The 19,582-nt window shown below is 37.4% G+C and overlaps 2 protein-coding genes, 1 long non-coding RNA gene and 2 other non-coding genes across 6 annotated transcripts; all 5 read right to left on the bottom strand.

The window, feature by feature from the left end:
* Positions 1 to 336: 336 nt before the first annotated feature.
* haus6 (HAUS augmin-like complex, subunit 6) lies at positions 337 to 7,777 on the bottom strand. The gene is made up of 16 exons (XM_047810573.1): positions 7,307 to 7,777; positions 6,980 to 7,075; positions 6,817 to 6,895; positions 6,602 to 6,734; positions 6,351 to 6,495; positions 6,203 to 6,265; positions 4,984 to 5,038; positions 4,530 to 4,703; positions 4,158 to 4,351; positions 3,534 to 3,663; positions 3,149 to 3,251; positions 2,966 to 3,041; positions 2,714 to 2,861; positions 1,975 to 2,073; positions 1,564 to 1,693; positions 337 to 1,435 (listed from the first exon to the last, which is right to left on the bottom strand). Exons 1-16 carry the CDS (start codon positions 7,432 to 7,434, stop codon positions 777 to 779), a joined length of 2,412 nt encoding a protein of 803 aa, XP_047666529.1. The 5' UTR covers positions 7,435 to 7,777; the 3' UTR covers positions 337 to 776.
* On the bottom strand, positions 1,760 to 1,890 carry LOC113657643. The gene has a single exon (XR_003444205.1). It is a non-coding gene; the product is annotated as a small Cajal body-specific RNA 8 (non-coding RNA).
* LOC113657644 lies at positions 2,127 to 2,258 on the bottom strand. The gene has a single exon (XR_003444206.1). It is a non-coding gene; the product is annotated as a small Cajal body-specific RNA 8 (non-coding RNA).
* Positions 7,778 to 8,529: 752 nt separating the features above from the next.
* plin2 (perilipin 2) lies at positions 8,530 to 12,083 on the bottom strand. Its single transcript, XM_027169412.2, has 8 exons — positions 11,958 to 12,083; positions 11,754 to 11,788; positions 11,257 to 11,452; positions 11,094 to 11,176; positions 10,697 to 10,949; positions 10,074 to 10,258; positions 9,388 to 9,507; positions 8,530 to 9,292 (listed from the first exon to the last, which is right to left on the bottom strand). The coding sequence occupies exons 2-8, from the start codon at positions 11,778 to 11,780 to the stop codon at positions 8,897 to 8,899; spliced, it is 1,260 nt and encodes a 419-aa protein (XP_027025213.1). The 5' UTR covers positions 11,781 to 11,788; positions 11,958 to 12,083; the 3' UTR covers positions 8,530 to 8,896.
* Positions 12,084 to 12,598: 515 nt separating this feature from the next.
* LOC113657512 lies at positions 12,599 to 19,352 on the bottom strand. Of its 2 annotated transcripts, XR_007139946.1 has the most exons (4): positions 18,913 to 19,352; positions 18,389 to 18,517; positions 17,586 to 17,733; positions 12,599 to 13,415 (listed from the first exon to the last, which is right to left on the bottom strand). It is a non-coding gene; the product is annotated as an uncharacterized LOC113657512 (long non-coding RNA). The 2 variants fall into 2 exon arrangements; XR_007139954.1 differs by lacking the exons at positions 18,389 to 18,517; positions 18,913 to 19,352 and adding an exon at positions 17,884 to 17,945.
* Positions 19,353 to 19,582: the final 230 nt, after the last annotated feature.

Raw genomic sequence — 19,582 nt, 5'->3', positions numbered from 1 at the left:
CCCTTGTTAGGTTTCAGTCACACACTGAATAGCAATTTTACAGGTATTATAATGTGTTATATATTCATGTATCCCTAAAAGGATGAATCACTTTGCTTCCTTTAAAGAAACATTTCTTGATAGTACCTCAAAACCTCCTAAAAATATTAAATACCCTTTTCCTTTGGTCTTGGGCTTATCATCAGCGGTATATATCATTTGCACCTTTCGTGTGTAATATTAAGATTTACTGTAATATCTCACTTGGCTTGGGGAATCACTGTAGAATTTAACTGGGGTCTATTTGCTGGCCTCCACCATGAAAAGCTGGACAATAAGTGTATTCGGTGACACAGCTGAATGATGGAGCTTGTTTATGGAATGGAACAGAAAAGTACAACTTAAGACAAAAAAAAATAAAAACAGTGCACAAAAGTTTATTACATTTGAGAAACTGCTTAAAGCATGCTTATTACATTTATTGGCCTACTTCATGTTGACTGATCTTAGACCTGTTCTCATATTAGAATTGTTCACTTCATCCATAACAAACATTTAAAAATATTAGCACAAATAATCTGGGCTTTGACAAACTTTGAACTTTAAGACAAGCCAGTAAAACTGTTAGGACTGAAGAGAGCTACTTAAAGAAAAAAAAAGAAATGCTTAGAAGGTAGAGTTCAATTCGCAGGGTCCCCTCAACCAGTCTGTTGATAGTGGCACGATAGCAGAGAAGGTACAAAGCTTCATTTGTTCTCTGGTGTCTTAATTCATAGTACAAACTGTTCAGACACCAATTAGAAGTCATCCATAGGTGAGAATGTTACAAGATTGGGCAGGGGGAGCTCCTCTCGCCGAGGAGAGGAGAAGCTCTCCAGTTGGTCCAAATCCAGAGAAAAAACCTTCTCCCCACTACAGCTACCCAGTCCTGGGCTTGTGATTATTGCTGATGGCATAAAGTCAGAGTTTGTCTCCTTGAACCTCCCTGAAAAAGGGGACTCGTCCAGAGGTCTTCGAAGCGTTTGGCATGTATTCTCTTCTTCAGAATAACATGACATAACAGGGGGGAGGAGAAGTTCTTCCACGTCCTGGACCTCTGGTGAGCAATTACTGCAGCTGAAAGAATCATCATTGTCTGGAAAGGTTTCATGAACAATGCTGAAGTGGAGGATGTTGCTGGAGCTTTGGCTTAGAGCCTCCTGCTGGGAGCTGTCCCAGGAAATAGTAGAGTGCAGAGAAGACCCCTTCTGGGATGGAAGGGGACTACATGGTAGAGGGTCAGTGTTCAGTATTGCAGAATCTCTTCTTATTGAAGAAGTTTCTGGGCTGGGACTTCTTTCTTTAACCTCAGAAACCGGTGTTTTCAACCAGGATAGGCTATCTTGACATTTGTCATGCTTTTTCTCAGCCTTTCCTTCTTCCATTGCTTTCCTCCATGATGTTCTGACATCCATAACTGAAATTAATAAAATTATATTAACAAAAAAAAGTGATACAAATGAAGCAAGTGCAAAGAACCATTGTGTCAGTAAAAGCTTCATCTCATACAAATGCTTGTAAGAGAAGTTTGAATTGAAATCTTACTCAAGCTTTCTGGTGTGCGAGGAAGCTGCTTCTTTGTTGTGAACGGGTCTGCTAATGTATTGAGCAACTGCTCAAGCTCCATACTGCTTCTTCTTCCATCCACTGGACTCATGGTCACAGCTTCAGCAAACTAAAATACAGAGACAATGCACTTCAGCATTTCACTTACGTATAGACCAAAAACATTATGGATGACAATTGTCTGCTCCGTATCTGTCCGTTGCGATTTCTCTCAATTCGCCCCGGTCATCAGAGAGCAGGTATTATCTTGGGAAAGCTAGTGATGAGCAGCACATAGTTCAGAACTGCCCATGTATCGGTTTCCCATGATGCATGCATTTTTCCACCAGAGAATTGCAGGATACCACACAATTGATAGATCAATTACATTTACATTACATCAGTACATACCTGACTTGCTAAATTCTCATATTCCAACTCCAGAATCTGAGGCTTTGGCTTCAACACCGAGGTCTTAGTTTGTGAAAACAAGGGTCTCCTCTTGCTAGCCTGAAAATAGTGCAAGAACAATTATTATACCCACATTCAAAATCAGACTTCAAATATGTCTGCTCCGTATCTGTCCGTTGCGATTTCTCTCAATTCGCCCCGGTCATCAGAAAGCAGGAATTATCTTGGGAAAGCTAGTGATGAGCAGCACATAGCTCAGAACTGCCCATGTATCAGTTTTCCCACCAACTTTTCATGCGGTGTGAAATATTACAAAACAGCACATTTAAGTCACCCCTTTCAAGACTATTTAACCATACATGTGGACATCAGTTATGATATAAAGAGACATCAAAAAGCATGAACCACTCCCACCATCAACAAATTTCATGTGACTAGATAAACCTGGTCACATATTTACATTTTTCAGGGCTATATTATATTTTATAGAATGCACTCTACTCAACTTAGATTTAAACTGCTAGTCACTTTATTACAAGACCTGCTTTATCACTGATTCATATACTTTATCCAAAATCAGGTACAACGATCAATGCTGGCAAATCACATTTCAGTATGACGTCTGTACAAGTTACACAGAAGCACATTTGTAGTTTTAGTACAGTGTTACTACAGGGATATTCATAAACCAGTAGAGTTAAATACAAGCAAGACAATACATCAGCCACTTCGTGCCTACCTGAACAGGGCTGGGTGTAGGAGCAACTGATGGCACCTTAACACAAGCAGGGGTTACAGGGGGCACTATACTTGGAGACATGGGCCTGGGTGAAGCAAAGCAACTGGAAAAAAGTATATCTTCTGTTTTGTCCTCTACTGGAAGAGAGCTGCCAAGGAGGAAGGTAGATGTGAATAAGAAATCAGCCACTAAAAGACTTTATAAAATTGAAAATAAAAAATGTGTTGATCAGGAAGTTTGAGATTGTGGCACCTTAAAAAGTCACCATCCTTTTTAATTTCTGGCTCAGTGATACAAGATTCAGCTTTAAGGGTCCGTGTTGCTAGTTCTAAAGTCATAAAACAAACAAAAATAATAATAATAAAATTAATACAACATTAAGAATATAGGCAACAGGAAGGCAAGAAAACCATGATCAGACAAAACTTAACTTACCAGAAAGTTTAGCTGGGTACTGTGAAAAGATGCTAGCCTTGAAGCTAACCTCAGAGGCTGCTTCAAAGGATAGTGGAGGCATTGGGGAAAGGAAGTCCAAAACCTGTGATGATACAAAATGCATGTCTGACTTATGAAAACATTCATTAGTATAGTTATAACTACTCTGTAGGTATAACTACTCTGACATCCATTTTGAAAGAGCAATAACCTCACCAAAAGTAAACCAGGTTTTCTTCCATAAGCCTGTGACTACCAGCCTACTATAAGAAACTACTTAACTTGATGCCGTTATGATAAAAGAAGCATTAATCTTAAGCAGTTTAAACTCTTAGACCCATCAGGAGATTTTCTTGAACCTGAATCTGTTTTACTTTACACTTACAGGATCATCATTGAGGAAAGAAATCAATGGAGTGTTGTTCAAACATTCAGCCCACTTCTTCTCCCAGTCCAACTGCAGAGTCTTTATGCTGCTCTTTAGCTGTGGTATATCCTCCTTGCACAACTTGCGCCTAAGAAAGGAACAATATATTTAAGGTTAATAATAAACAAATGACAAAACAATGACCTAAATGTTCACCTAAATAAATCAATACTAACCACTGAGAATGTTTAATTACAAAAGGCAATAGCAGGTTAAGGTTTCCGCATTATTTTACAGCTTCTACCATCTACCGCTTGTCTTCATGGCTTTGAATTAGAAGATGCCTTTCTCCTTATAGGTGAGGAGTCACAAATTGCTTTCACCTGAATCCAATAAACAGTTCTGCAGTTGCTCGACAGCTGATTTAACTAATAAAGGCATCATAGCCTGCTTTAGGTCTCCACACATCTAGAAAACACTCAAGTGGTTTTGGTAGTTGTCTCACTATAATGAATAAAGCTACCTAATCCACTTGAATGAGTGTTTTCTAGACGTATTGGGACATAGAGCAGACTAATATGGCTTTTCATTAGTTAAATCAGCTGGTGATCAAGCCTATGCTTACTCTCTGCTCTTAAATACCTCATGCTTTTCAGGGTCTCCTTTGAACGATTCATAAGCAAAGCTTGCTCCTGGAGATGTTGGTGGCTGGGCTGGAATGTTGGACCTGAAAGCTTGGCTCGCTCCTCGCTCAGGAGTTTTAATCCCACATTCAAAAGCTCAAGCAACCGCAGGATGACCAGCTGACTTCCCTCATACAAACTGCCAGCACTAATCTGAGTACACACACAATTTTTTTCCCTTTATTATTGTAAACATGGAAATATACACTAATCTGCTACTTTAAATGGAACATCTATAGCATGTGTATAATAACAGCAGCCCACAAAAACCAATTAGTGAGTGTATGTGACATGTTAAAGACAAGCTACAATTGTGCATTTCCTGACTGACCTGATGTGATGACCTCTCCATTCTTTCCAGCAGAACTGTAGGAACCTTCACACTAATGTCCTTTCCATCCAGCACATACTGATCGACCTTGCCCTCGATCACGCTAGCCAACACACTCCGCTCTCCTTCTAGCCTGGACAAAGCTTTGTCAATCTCTGCCCACAAGCTTCGAACCTAAAATCCAAAGAGGATTGGCCAAAGATCGAAAGAGTTGATGTTAAATAATTGGCTGGCAAAATAATAGAAATATACAAAGAAATTAACCAGATCTTGACTGTTCAAATGACCAAAAAGCTTTTGTTTATCTTCAATCACAAGGTAATGATAAACACACAAGCTGGGTAACCAAGTGAAAGTTACTAAAAGCAAATATAGTGACCTATAAAGCTACAGTTAAACATGACCTGTTCATATTTAATTGAAGTGATGCGTGTGGTGTGAAATTACAACAAACCTTGCAAATTTTTTCCAGAAGGTCTTTTTCCAAGTTGGTCTTGTTTTCATGTTTTCTACAAGGATGGATATAATCAATTTAAAGAAAAGAACCAACAGTCCTACTATGATATGGTTAGAAATCTGTGTATTTACTGAATGATTGGATGACATTAATACATGAAATGAACACTGACTTCAGTCTTTAGGACAAATAGGTTTAACATAGCCAATGCACTCACTGAGCTGTTTATTAGTAACTCTAAACAAATACTTAATTCTATGTGGCATGGGTTCCACAAGCTGTTGGAAACATTCCTGTAAGATTCTGGTGCATGTTGACATGATTGCGTCATACAATACCTGCAGATTTTTTAGATGCAATTCCATGCTTTGAATCGCCTATTCTACCAGATTCAGATAAACTGGGTATAACACAGATGACTTTTGCTTTGTGAAATGGTGCATCATCGTGCTTGAAGTAGGCATTAGAGGACGAACAAATTGTGGCCATGACAGGATGCACTTGGTCAGCTAGAATACTTAAATATGCGATGGCATTCAGGTATGGCATTCTGTGACACAAGACAGATCATCACCATGGATTCATTCAGTTGGGATTTTTAATTTCGATGCTGACTGTCTGTGTGTATCAGCAGAAATCTAGAATAATTAGACTAGGCTAAGTTTTTCCACTCTTCATCTGTCCAGTTTTGGTGAGTCTGTGCAAACGGCAGCCTAAGCTTACTGTTTTTGACAAACAGAAGTAGAACCCTATATGGTCGAAACATTAAAGTTTAATGTGTTGTGCGTTTGGAGATGCTTTTCTGCTCAAACTGTACAGTGTTTGAGAGACTGCAACCTTTGTCAGCTCAAACCAGTCTGGCTATTCTTTTGTCCTCTCTCATCAACAAGATGCTTGCAGAACTGTTGTTTACTGGATGTTGTGTGTGAAAATCCCAGGAGCTCAGCAGTTATAGAAACAGTTAAACCAGCCCTGGCACCAATCATGCCATTTTGAAATTCACCGAGATCTCATTTTCCCCCACATTCTTTCCCAACATGAAGCTCTGGTTGTATCTGAGTGATATTTTACATTGCAAAGCTGTCAGATACTTAAGATAATTGCATAAATGAGTAGGTGTACAGATGTTCCTATTAAAGTGCTCAGTAAGGGTATGTATGTGATAAAGCATATATTTAATGAAATTAAATGCATGTATAAGTAATCTAAAACTTACTTGAGCAAATCATCACACTTGACATCTTCTGCTTTATGGTCCTTCAAAGACTTCTCCAAATGTCTTAAAAAAAAATGTTGTTTTGAAAAAGCTCTCAAAAAACAAACAAAAAAACAAAACAAGCATGATTTTTCAGTAATTAACTCACCTGGCTCTCTTCTGATAATCCTGAATCAGAGCATCTTGCTCCACAGACACTTTCTGGAAGCGTCTCTTCACCATCTGAAAGCGCTTCATCTCCAACTCTTGAGAACTTGCTGGAACTGCTGCAGCCTCCGGAACCCATGATCCATCTAAATAGCCACATTTAACACAGCAATATTTCCATGTGCAGTTGTACAGTACATACAACTGCTCTTTAAAACAAAGCTGATTGAAAAATTGTAAAATAAATTCTACCTGTGCTAAAAGACTTCATCAATTTTAGCATGACATATCTAGCAAAGTGAAGCATAAGATTGACGAATCTTGGCCCAGAAGAAGAGTGTAAATGTGATGCAACCACCTTGGGAAAATTGCTCCCTTTCTCATTCTGTGTACAGAGATAGCATTGCATAAATTACAACTTAGCAAGAATATCAGTTAAAACTTGAGTACAGTGAACTTTAACATACCATTATTTCCTGGAGCCATCCAAATGTCACCTTACGAAATTCAGCATCAGCCTTGTGATCCAAAACTGGCCAGCAATGTCTAAATGACAAAGCATATAATTGTGAAACGAGAGGACAGAAGTAAGAGACTGTAGTATCTGACCTCGTTTTAACTATGACCTACCTAAAAACATCCTGCACACGTGAAGGATTCAACTTCTTAAACAAGAAATGGACAACAAGGTAGGAGGCCTCCTTGTTTGGTTTATCAAACATGTTCCTGTACAATATAAAACCATGCATAAAAACATGCTTCAGAAGGTATAGTGTTCCAATAACAGACTAACAAAGTTTACATTTAATAAATACACAAGTTTCACAAAACACATCATGATATTTAAAGTTCCTACAGCTCCAAGAATACGATCATAAAAAAATAAAATGCAGAAAAGAAGTCATACACAAATCAAATATAAAAAAGCAAAGACATCATGAATGTAAATGTTCTTACACCCCCAAATTCAGATGCTTGATGTTGGTTTTTCCTTTCGTGCTGGCAGCCACATCGAGATGGAATTCCATACTCTGGAGATACCACCATAAATATTTACCACTGGAATCCTGAACATTAGACATCATTCTTAACGCATAAAGCCACTTGGAAGATAAACAATTGGCTGCTTGTCATATGAAACAAGCTGAGCTCAGTCAGGTAGCAGAACACAGAGCTCAGTCAGCTCGCCTTCACATTAAATAACAACAGTTAGCTAGCCGCTAAGCACGACGCCCAACACACCATACTGACGTCTCACTGAACGCAAAGGATAAAAAAAGATATCTTTATCGACTGGACGGCATTAACAATTTAGTTAAACAAGTCCGCGAAATAAAACCCAACTTATTAACGCAGCTAAATTCGCTCCCGACTTTTCTTCGCAAACTACTTCCTATAAACCGCCAAATTGTTTGAGACAATTGTATGACACAGGAAGTTATTTTAACCACACCCGGAAGTACATAGGGGGCTTGCTGTTTTTCGTTTGCGTTAACTCGAAAAATAGATTCTGTAAATTGTATATTATTTATACATTTGAATTACTATTACAAGTATTATTAAACATGAGTCCAAACAAATGTCCACAGGATGCCGGTGTTGATGTATACGGTGTGTTACTCTAGCATATAAACATAGAACGTTAGCACAACGACGCCATCTTGGATAGGGCAAAGTTCCACACTGAGCTCATTGACTAGATTTGAAATTGGCAGAGGAACAATTTGCATATGCAAGAATAATCTACTCATAATATAACACCGTTCTAGGTGGGGGAGGGGTGTCTTATGTTTACAATTTGTGTGAAAAAGCTGCTAGCTATATGAGATTGCTGGTTGGATGAACTACCCAGTGGATCTGGTGTCTATTCCAGGATCACTGGTCATGAGGCAAGGACACACCCTGATTTGGACATCTGTCCACCACAGAGAAAAAAAATGCATGAGTTCTCTTACAGCACGGTGTTGTTTTAATTTCAGTTGACACCCCCCCCCACACACACACACACCCTTTTACTTAATGTTACTTTACTTAATGACCCCTTTGAGATTCATCTGTAAGATTTTAAATAAATAATTGTTTATAAATGCTTTTAAAAATGCATTTATTAAAACAAATATTAAAGAACTTTGCATGTTATTATATTCAAGACACAAATAAATCCAAATACTACTAACATAATGGTTTAAAGGATTATGATTTTATTAAAAAGACAGTACAAAAACAATACGGTTCACAAGAAAGGACTTCATGGTTATGTTGATTATGCAACAAATCTCATTTGTTAACTGTCTTAGGTTAAACTTGTCTGATGGATTAATTGACGGTATAAATACTGCAAATTGTTTATTTCTTGGGTAGAAGAGTGATAGTGATAGATTGAATAGTACTGATAGAGATAGTAGATGGAGGGATAGAATGAGTAGTATTTTATTGTAAAGAATGTACATTATCAGCATCAAGACAAGAACAAACATCAGCTAAAACAAAAGGTCATCAGAAATTCAGAGGAAATTGCCTAGACCTAGTGTTGGCAAACTAATGTTCTTAATCTATTAACTGCATTTCCACTTCAGGGTGAACACTGCTCTCCTCACTGGACTGGCTCCTTGGTTTGCTAGTCGGTTCTGTGTGAGGATAAAAAGGGCCAACCAGCCAGTTGAGTGGTGTGTTGTTAACCAAATAATCCATCACATTGTCAATAGAATCTCTCATGCGTTTCAGCTGAACACGAGTGTTTATGAGCACTGTGTCGGACAGGTCGCTTAGAGCTGCAGCACTGTTGAACCTGGTGTAGACATCCATGGCCATGTGGCCAATGGACAGTGTTTGCTCTTGGATGTTTTGTGGCAGGCCCTGGAGGTTGGACACGAGGGTCAAACAAGTCGTCTGTAGCTGCTGCGTCATGTTGCGAGCGACGGCCAAGGTCCGAGACTCAATTAGCTACAAATGAGAAACAAGGTTTGTATAAGGCCTTTTAACTTTAACTGTTATGTTTTTATCCAAGAAACAGAAAATGTGGTTTTTATAATATGTACCTCTGCCTTGTTTTCTGTGTCACAGTCACTCAGAGATGTAGACTTCCAACCCATTAACACGTTCAGTTTTTCAGTGACCTTCTGGTTGGCACCATCAATGTTCTTTCTTGTGTACTCAATCTAATGAAAACAGATTCATCATTCAAAAGTCAGTCATTACTGATCTGTTACCCCATACATCCATTCAGTGTGTTCATCCCAGGGACAGGGGGGAACCTGAAGGCTATCCCAGGGCACGTAGGGGACACTCTTAACAAAGAGCAACCCCACCCCCACACACAGAAATACCAATCCACCTACAATACAATTCTTTGACTGGGGCAAGAAACCAGAGTACCCATAGGAAACTGTTTCAGTACGGGGACACCATGCAAATGCCACACAGGGTGGAGGTAGAAATCAAGCTCTTTCAGGATCCCAGAGGTGTCTCCAATCCTACTCACTTATGACAACGTGTGGTTCTGAGAAACTTTACCATGACATGTACACAGTATGATTCTAAGTGAAATTTGTGTTGAGCTAGAAATTAGGTTTTATTATTCAGCTATTACATTATTCAAACCAAACCATTTGCATACTGGTGTTGATGCACATGGCTCTTGACATTATCTCTTGGAATTAGCCTATTCATAGATTACAAGATAAGACAAAAAACAAAACAGACTCTAGCTACACAGGTCACCTACCAGATCCATGGTGTGGTTTAACTTCGAAATGGACTCTTGGCTGTTCTTCTTGGCATCATAAACCTTGCTGATAGCTTTCTGGTAGACCCTCTGTCGCAGCTTGGTAGAGATTGAGCCCAGTCGCACGTAGTAGCTGGGTTCATCGGTCTGATCCGCGAAACCTGTGGTCATATTAATCTTTTGTTCTGGAAGAGCATGTAAAAGGAACAGATTTGAGGACATGAGGTTAAGTTGATGTTTAGAAATTTCCACTGGAGTTATATAAACAAGTGATTGTGCTACACTGAAAACAAAAATAAATACAGATTTGAGGTCATTGGTCTCTTGGTTGAACTTGGTCAGATGACTGCTGGAATTGCTTCAGTTACTTATCAAAAAGGACTTTTTTTATATGTTTTTTCATACATTTGACAATAATGACATGACAATAAAGCTCTTGAATATTATAAGCCATTTAAGGACAGCTGTTGTATCATTTATAGAAAAATGAGGTTGCACTATTTTAGTGCAACATAACATCCAACATTTTTGCATGTTTTTTAAAAGAAAACAAAGAAGCCATGGCACATTGTTATTCAGCTGATCCAGTGTTGACTATAATAAACCAGAAATCACAGTCTCACCTTGGCTGTCCTCAGGTGCAGGCAGATAACGCTCTACCAGAATCTCAGAAGTGCTCAGAGCATTGTACACACCACTGCTCACTAGCTTTGCCACTTTGCTCTCCATCACTGTGTGGACACCACCAGTGACAACCAGCTTTGTCTTCTCCACACTCTCCTGCACTACTCCTCTGGTGCGGACCATCACATTAGACATGGTCTCCTTGGCCCCATTCACGGTTTCGGTGACCTGATCTTTAGCACTGCTTACAAGCTATAAAAGATAGTGAAGTAATTTGTCACTGGTTATGTTAAAGAATCTCTGCTACATTAAAAACAATTACTTACATAAATTAAGCATGGTAATTAAAAAACCTTTTTGGTTTATGTTTGTTGGCCATATTTTTTTTCTTCTCACCTGTCCAGAAGGCTGTTGAAGGATTGGCAGAGTCTTCTCAATTTTATCCAGACTCTTACAGGCAAGATCGTTAGCCAGACAGACTAAACAAAAAAATAAAATCTGAGAAATCTTGTTCTGTGTTGATAAAATGTGTAAATCAGTCCAATGCTGAAATACTTACTTTGAGGTTCCAGCTTGCCGATAATTGGCGAGGCGCTGGTGAAGGCAGCTGAAGTGATCATTTTTACACCCATTTCTGCTGCCTCGCACACAGACTTGATGGTTGGATGGTTGTCTTTGGTGCTACTGTACAAGCTTGACACCATGCCATAGGTGGAGCTCACCAGTGGGAGCTTGGCTACTCGAGTAACCACATTCTAAACACCATCAGATTTTAATTAATACAAACTGCTATTATAATATGATACATAACATTTTTAGACTGTCAAATAATGGTATCAAAATAAAGGTACTTTTCCTTGTTGGGATGACACCATCAAGTTTACATGTAATGTACATTTAAAGAGCTTTTCGAATAAAAAAAAACAATGTTCTTAAGGTTTCACAAGACTGTGGAACAGAACACCTTTATTCCTGACGTATAGTATGTATACATATCTACAGATAGACATTACAAGGTGTAGAAATAACATCATTTTAAGAGAAATATGTACACACCTCATTCATTATTTCCACAGGAGGCATGTTTCTCACTGTAAAGTACATACAAAGTCTATTAAACCATATATATTTTTGTATGTATGTGTATATGTATGTAAATATGTAGAAGTATGTATATATGTAAATGTATATAAATATATGTAAATGTGTATAAGCATGTATACATGTATGTATATAAAGGATAATATTTATAATATTTACCAGTATTTCTGTCTTTAAATCCGGACGACAAACTCAGTTTCCTGTCAGCTGCGATGAGTAAACTTTTCAGAATGAGGATCTTATCTCGCTTTTATAGTCGCAGACCAGCATCTCGCGAGACCGTGAACGTGGCCGCGTGTAAAAAAAAAAAAGTAGGACAAAGGTGAACGATTACGTCATTGGGACTTTCTCAGGTCACCTTATGACGGATTGTCTTGTGATGAACCTTTTTTTTATTAACAGTTATAAACAATTGAACATATACATTTTCTCGGGGAAATAAATAGTATTACACAAAGACACACACACACACACACACACACACACACACACACACACACACACACACACAAAGAGTACATTCCTGTAAAGCCTGAATAGACTAAATTAAGCATGATAATTACTCATAAATGAATAATTACAAACTTTTATACATTCCTAAGAGTTTGTATTTATGGAATGTAGCCAGAAAAAAAAAAGATCAAATACATTAATAAATACATACAAATAAATTTACACCCAAACACGCCTGTTACGGTACACATATTTACTTGACAAATAGTCTACAAAATATATATATATATATATATATATATATATATATATATATATATATATATATATATATATATATATGTATGTATGTGTGTGTTTTATAGACTAAAGGTACTAGACTGTACTTTTCCTTAAACTAGTGGTCTACAGTAGCCTATGAGGTATTAAATGGAACAGATCTGTGTTTAAACTGCGGTGTGGTCACTCCCATTGCATGGATATGATAAAGGATTGGTTTGGTGTGGCATAAATAAATACCGGCATAAAGCACGAGCATTAATATTGTTTGGGACTCTAAAAATATTTCTGGTATGTTCTAGAGTAATTGAGCAAGCTTGCTGTAGCTTTCTGAAAGATGTGTGATTCATGGTCAAGTAATTTCCCCTTAGACAGGTCCAATCTGGTTAAAGGTCCACACATCACGTTAACACTTCCGTTAGTGTGTTGTAAATGGTGTAGAGAGGCTTAACAAGATTTTCATTAAGGTTACTACAGTACATTTACTGCTATTTTATGTGGGTTGTTCGGTTTGCTGAAAAACACAGACAAAAGTAACGTTTTCTTTAATGCAACAAGATATACTTATTAAAATGTTTCACTCAAAGTTAATTCAATGCAATTCAATTCAAATTTATTTGTATAGTGCTTTTTGTAATTGACATCGTCTCAAAGCAGCTTTACATGAACATAGAACAAAAGGTTATTATACAGAATAATATAAAGATTAATATAATATAATTTTAAAAAGTTAAACTGATTTAGGATGAATTTTTATTGCTGGAAGACATATGACTACACAATTTTACTGATTCAGACATTTTCAGTATCCGCTTTATCTTGGTCAGGGCACAGGTGGGTTTCAGGACTATCGTGAGGTCACTCGGAATAAGGCAGGTATACACCCTGTAAAGACATCAGGCCATCAGAGGTCAATACAGTATAGGAAATCTTCCTATAGGTAAGTTTTTATAAGTGAGAAAGTAACCCCAGTAACCTAATGGGGGCAACGTGCAAATCTGCACTGACTGAAACATCAGAATTGCACTGAAGACCCTGGAGGTGTGAGGTCATAACATTGCTTCTAGAAATCAGCTCTCCCAGTTTGAATACATAATTTTAATAAAATACAAATTGCATTCCAATATTCCTGTATTTAGACAAGTTATCACTTGGAGGTTTTCTCAAACTGTTTTTGTGCACTATAAGCATTCAATGTGGAAAAGTATGACAGGCCAGACAGGACAGGAAAAACCTCTGAGACTTGAGTCTGTGAACTTGAAACCCCTGGAGCAACGTGGACATTTCTCAAAGGTTTAACTGCAGTGAACAAACAAGCGAGTACAATAACCTTTCCCTTCATTACTGCCACCTTTAGACTATGATCGGATGATATGAAACATGATTTATACTCATTTTTATTGGGTCACTTAACCTAAGTGTCACTTATATTTGAGGAACAGTAGAATAAAGTTTACTCTGAGCATTACATCACAGTCAATAGAATGATGTCACCTTACTGTTACAATGGAGCAGATTCTTTATATTTTGTCAGTTTTCACTAATCGATATAATATCAAGTCAAAAACTATATAAGTCCAAAACTGATCATATTACTAATGTCTTTTTGTTTTCTGGATCCTCTAAAAAAATAATTATGTACAAACATTTCTTTTTTTTGGACAAATAACCAAAATTTTTGTATCCTAATAAATTTTTTGCTTCATTTGTATTTTTTCTGACTTGTTTGCTAATCTTTAATCTGTATTTACGGATTGGTCCATGTGGGCTGTTGTAGTTGCCAGCATTCGATGTCCTAAAATGAACTTTATGCTGTTTCGTGACTCCTTTCTGTTTGAAATCATCAGACCACACAAGCACAAAATGACTATTCAATTTCTGAAAGAATAAATACTCTACTTTATTATCACTCCAGCAAAGTTGCTTTTATTTTCCAGCAAAGTTTTAAAACATATATTTACATTTCTAAGGATGTTTAATTTTAAGCAACTAAACAAATTAAAATATTTCTAAATGGTTGTAAAGTTTTTCACAGAAAATGTAGACCAGCTATACTGTGTAAGTCACTTAATAACTCAACACAGACAAAATCCATTTCATTTTCACTCTAGCAAAACCTAGTCATGTCTTTAAAGTCAATTTAGCAAAGCATTTTGCTCATCTTACATTTATAAACACGATATGTTTTAACAGCAGCAACAGACCTAATAACAAATAAATAAAAGAAATTACTGCATGAATGAATGGATGAATGAATGAATAACTAAATAAGAAACAAGGTCCGTGTATCTTTTGGTCATTCGACTTTCCATTTAGAAACGGGTATTAAAAAAACAAAAAAGAGTGGCTATTTGATTTTCGTTTTAAAATACAAAAATCACAATTGAAATACAACGCGTTTTTCTTTTTCATGGTCAAAAACGGATGAGTAAAATTTTAGAAATGGTTTGATTTTCATTTTATATTTCGAATAACAAAAAAATAAAATAAAATCACCAGAAAACAGAAACGAAAAAAGGCCCGTTTTTTATATTCCGAGACCGGATGTGGTCATTTACATGACAAGAGCACAGGGCGGCGCCAGAGAATTTTGATGGGAGGTGCTGAGGGGGAGTAATGTACAGGTTTTTTTTATATGAATAATAAAATAAAACTCGCTCACTCGATTTGGTAATATTCTCTAATTATTTAGGCTAGTCTGTATGAAAATGTGCACGCCCCATGGCGAGTCAACGTCGGCATTCGGCAACTTCATCTTTTCAGCCGATAGTCACTCAGAAAGCACTTAATAAATAATTAAAATGTCTTTTGACGCGTTCATAATCAATTTGCTGTTACTTTGAGACAATTGCTTTATGCGAGAGCTTGAGGTGGAATAGGCTACTGCCAATATATTAAAGAATGGTTTAGTATATTATCATTAATCAGTTTAATATAGGCTAACGTACGACTAGTTCACTAGAAATATCTTTAGTTGGGGGCAGGCCTACTTAGCACAAGTGCTCCATTTTTAAAAGAAAATGCTACATAATGACATTACAAAAAGTGTGACAGCTGCAAATTACTTCGTTATTGCACTGCATGAATTAGGCCTATGCATATGCGTAAAGACTCAAATGTTCTTTAATTATTTATTTTGTTTATTTTTTTTATTTTCAGCTTATTTATATATAGGCTACAGCCTGCTGATCCCAGGAAAAAAAATCTGTATGGGGTGCTGTAGGGGAGATTTTGTCTTTCTTTGGAGTGCTGAAGCACCTGCTATAGGAACTCATGAATCAGAGGTATTAAACTGAAAGCGAATGAAAATAACCCAGCATACTCTGCAGTTTTTAACCCCCAGTTTGATCAGTTGTATGAGAGCAAACCGAGATCCATCAAACCTTTCGGCGTCCGTATTAATCCGCACTTAAGACATTTGAATGTAAATTTGGACAACTTACTTCAAACACACTTCAGTTCCTCGCCTCCTTGGATATTAAAGAAGACTATAATTAACATGGATTTAGGACATCAGAGAAAATGTGTGACTCATCCAAATGTTTATAGACAGCAATACAGTATATGGACATAAGAAGTCAGTACCCCTTACACTTACCAATATTCACGGATGGATCAAAAGCAGAAAATGGCGTAGCTGCAGCGATGGTGACTGGACATTAACAGAATGGAACTAGAATTTTAAAAGAATGCTCAATTTTCACAGCTGAAGCCTGTGCTTTGCTCTTAGCTTTGGAACACATTGATAATTTCCAATTGAAGAACACTATAATTTTTACGAATTCTAAATCGTGCCTTCAAGCATTGGAATCCTTGGAGCATAACCATCCGTTGATTGATACTATTTTAACCAAAGTTGATCATCTGCAGAATCAATCCTATAATGTAAATTTTTGTTGGATTCATGTGGGACTTTCAGGAAATGAGCGAGCTGATACAGCTGCTAAGAAAGCTTTAAGGCAGACTGTGACTGGATGCCAAATTCCTCCCTCGGAATATAGACCTATTATCAATGGCTATGTACTAAATAAGTGGCAAGACGAATGGAATACATGGTCGAATAACAAACTGTTTGAAATACACCCTGAAATTAATAACAGGTCGCTAATATCTATGAAATCAAGATTCGATCAGGTGATCTTAACCAGATGTAGAATCGGGCATACAAGACTAACACATGAATACTTGCTGAAAGGAGAAGACCCCATTCAGTGCTTGTACTGCAGCATTCCCCTTACTGTCAAGCAGGTTTTGTTGGACTGTCCTGCGCATAATGACCACAGAAGGTTATTTTATGAGGCCAATTCATTTAAAGAGCTATTTTACAAGGTTTCAACAGAAAAAGTTTTAGAGTTTCTGTCATATATTCATGTAAAAAAAATCATTTAAGTTGTCTATATTTGTCTATATTTATTTCTTTGTGATTTTAGGTTATTTTAGTTCTTATTAACCGTTCTTGCCATGAAGATAGCCTCAGTAGCTGACATGGCAGTAAATTATAGCAATTAACTAACTTCAGTGGATAGTTGACACGACTGTTGACTTCAAGCCAGATATGACTATATGATTCTGAATTTGCAACAAAGGTTCATCAGTCAATCTGTTGTGGTGGTTAATGAAAAATATGTTATGACCCATTTGGGGAAAATAATTATGCAGAATTCCTAGTAAATCTGTAAATGTATCAACCCAGTAGTCATTATGCACATTTACACCTGGTCCTCTGCTTAAGGACCATTTTCCCAAATGGAATGTAACATTAAAAAAAACACTGTAACTAGAATTTAATGTACTGAATAAAGTCCAGTGTTGTTGTTTTTTTTTCTTTCAGCAGTTGTTTAATGTTAAGATGTAACCAGATTTAAAAAAAAATCTGTTCTTGGGCAAGGTTAATTTTGATTTTAATTTAATGGGATGTTTACCCTAAAATTCAGAAAGCATAGAAATGTGAAGACAGTTTATGTCATGTACTGTATGCAAGTAAACAGTATGCTGCTGAAGCAGGCATACAAGTAGTGTGCAGCTGAAGCATCCACAAAAACTACTGAACTGTACCCTTGTTGATGAAGTCTGTAAATAAGGCCTTCTCTCCTGATTAAGGTGATGAGATGTCAGCAGCTCTGGCATGAAGGGTGTCAAATAAAACTCCTTGCCATGATCTACTCCCAGCTGGTCCCATATACCATATTCAAGTACTGCAGGCCTATTGGATGAAAAAGTCAATTTTAATAAACTTTTTAAACGTAACTGTTCCAAATCCATATTTGTGTTGTCCCTGTCAAATAAATTAATATAAATAATTATAATGAAGGGGGGGCACGGTGGCTTAGTGGGTAGCACGTTCGCCTCATACCTCCAGGGTCAGAGTTCGATTCCCGCCTCCGCCTTGTGTGTGTGGAGTTTGCATGTTCTCCCCGTGCCTCGGGGGTTTCCTCCGGGTACTCCGGTTTCCTCCCTCAGTCCAAAGACATGCATGGTAGGTTGATTGGCATCTCTGGAAAATTGTCCGTAGTGTGTGAATGTGTGAGTGAATGAGAGTGTGTGTGTGCCCTGCGATGGTTTGGCACTCCGTCCAGGGTGTATCCTGCCTTGATGCCCGATGACGCCTGGGATAGGCACAGGCTCCCCGTGACCCGAGTAGTTCGGATAAAGCGGTAGAAAATGAGAGAGATGAATTATAATGAATAAATAAAATAAAAATTAGGGTATTTGGTTTGATTATACTATACAATTGTGTAAGGTTTTTTTAATCTTAGACAAGCTAAGTAACTGCAGCTAAACAACCATATAAAATACACATTAGCTCATAGTTAAACATAAATTGGAATTTTGATAATGTAAAATATTAATGTACATACCTGATGTCTTGCTTCATGGTAAGACTGATACATAGTTCTGAGCACTGTTCCAATTCGAGTCTCTGCAGCATGCACTCCTTTCATCTCGAGATAACCCTTTATCATCCTTCTTCCATATGTAGGTCCCGTCTAGATTATTACAAATTAGCATGATTTCCAGTTTCCAAAATCATACCAGCTGATATATGTTTATCATGCCATTAGACAGTGCAGCATGTGTACGTCTGTGTTAAGGGATTTGTCAGTGTTGTACTGTAAGGATTATGTTGACTGCGATTACTTACAAATAATGGTAGGCTGAGGCTACAGTATTTAGTGTGATTTATTTACTATTTGTAATGAGCAGGCATAAAAGATGCCAGCTGAAGACCTTTTCGGGATGCAGGACATATGTGTGTGTGCATATAGGCCTACATGTTAGTTCTCACACTCTTTCTTTCACAGACACAGACACAGACACAGACACAGACACAGACACACACACACACACACAAAAAAAACAGGGAGATATAGCAAGTACATACCTCGGTTATAGCTTTTGCCACCTCTAACTCCAAATGCGTGTCGGGGAGTCCCATCAAACTTTTCAGCGCAAAATCTCCTCACATTTCTTGCAGAACATCCTCTTGCTCCCCCACTTTCGTGTGATATCCGCACAGAGATTTCTGCAGATGACAGGCCTTGTTTTGCCATATCTATTATCATAACTGAGTACGGTTCCAAAGACATTTTAGACTGGGCTAAAGACATTGGCACAATCTCAAATTTGGTGCTCTTGTCATGTAAATGACCACATCCGGTCTCAGAATATAAAAAATGGGCCTTTTTTCGTTTCTGTTTTCTGGTGATTTTATTTTTTTGTTATTCGAAATATAAAATGAAAATCAAACCATTTTTAAAATTTTACTCCTCTGTTTTTGACCCTGAAAAAGAAAAACGCGTTGTATTTCAATTGTAATTTTTGTATTTTAAAACGAAAATCAAATAGCCACTCTTTTTGTTTTTGAATACCCATTTCTAAATGGAAAGTCGAATGACCAAAAGATACACGGACCCGTGAAGCGCTATTGGAGTGGATTTCTGTATAAACGCCAAACAAACAAAATGTGAATGAGGAATCAACGGATCCGCTTGCTTTGTTCAAGTTCGCAACGGGGAAACAGGACGGATGACAAGGAAGGCCGGTGGGTGCTG

The sequence above is a fragment of the Tachysurus fulvidraco genome, chromosome 1 (assembly GCF_022655615.1).
Source record: "Tachysurus fulvidraco isolate hzauxx_2018 chromosome 1, HZAU_PFXX_2.0, whole genome shotgun sequence".
NCBI classification, from domain to species: Eukaryota; Metazoa; Chordata; class Actinopteri; order Siluriformes; family Bagridae; genus Tachysurus; species Tachysurus fulvidraco.
The sequence above is the reverse complement of the archived record's forward strand: the minus strand, read 5'-3'. Positions and strand labels throughout refer to the sequence as shown.

What these genes read in the sequence shown, in the direction of transcription:
- plin2 (XM_027169412.2), bottom strand. Translation starts at nt 11,780, where the DNA reads ATGCCTCCTGTGGAAATAATGAATGAG. An exon ending in TGCACCTGAGGACAGCCAAG is followed by an intron (nt 10,259 to 10,696) that starts GTGAGACTGTGA and finishes ATGCTCTTCCAG; the next exon opens with AACAAAAGATTAATATGACC. An exon ending in TAAACCACACCATGGATCTG is followed by an intron (nt 9,508 to 10,073) that starts GTAGGTGACCTG and finishes TGTTTTCATTAG; the next exon opens with ATTGAGTACACAAGAAAGAA.
- haus6 (XM_047810573.1), bottom strand. Translation starts at nt 7,434, where the DNA reads ATGATGTCTAATGTTCAGGATTCCAGTGGTAAATATTTATGGTGGTAT. An exon ending in AAGCATCTGAATTTGGGGGT is followed by an intron (nt 7,076 to 7,306) that starts GTAAGAACATTT and finishes TATATTGTACAG; the next exon opens with GAACATGTTTGATAAACCAA. An exon ending in GAGACCCTGAAAAGCATGAG is followed by an intron (nt 3,664 to 4,157) that starts GTATTTAAGAGC and finishes TTCCTTTCTTAG; the next exon opens with GCGCAAGTTGTGCAAGGAGG.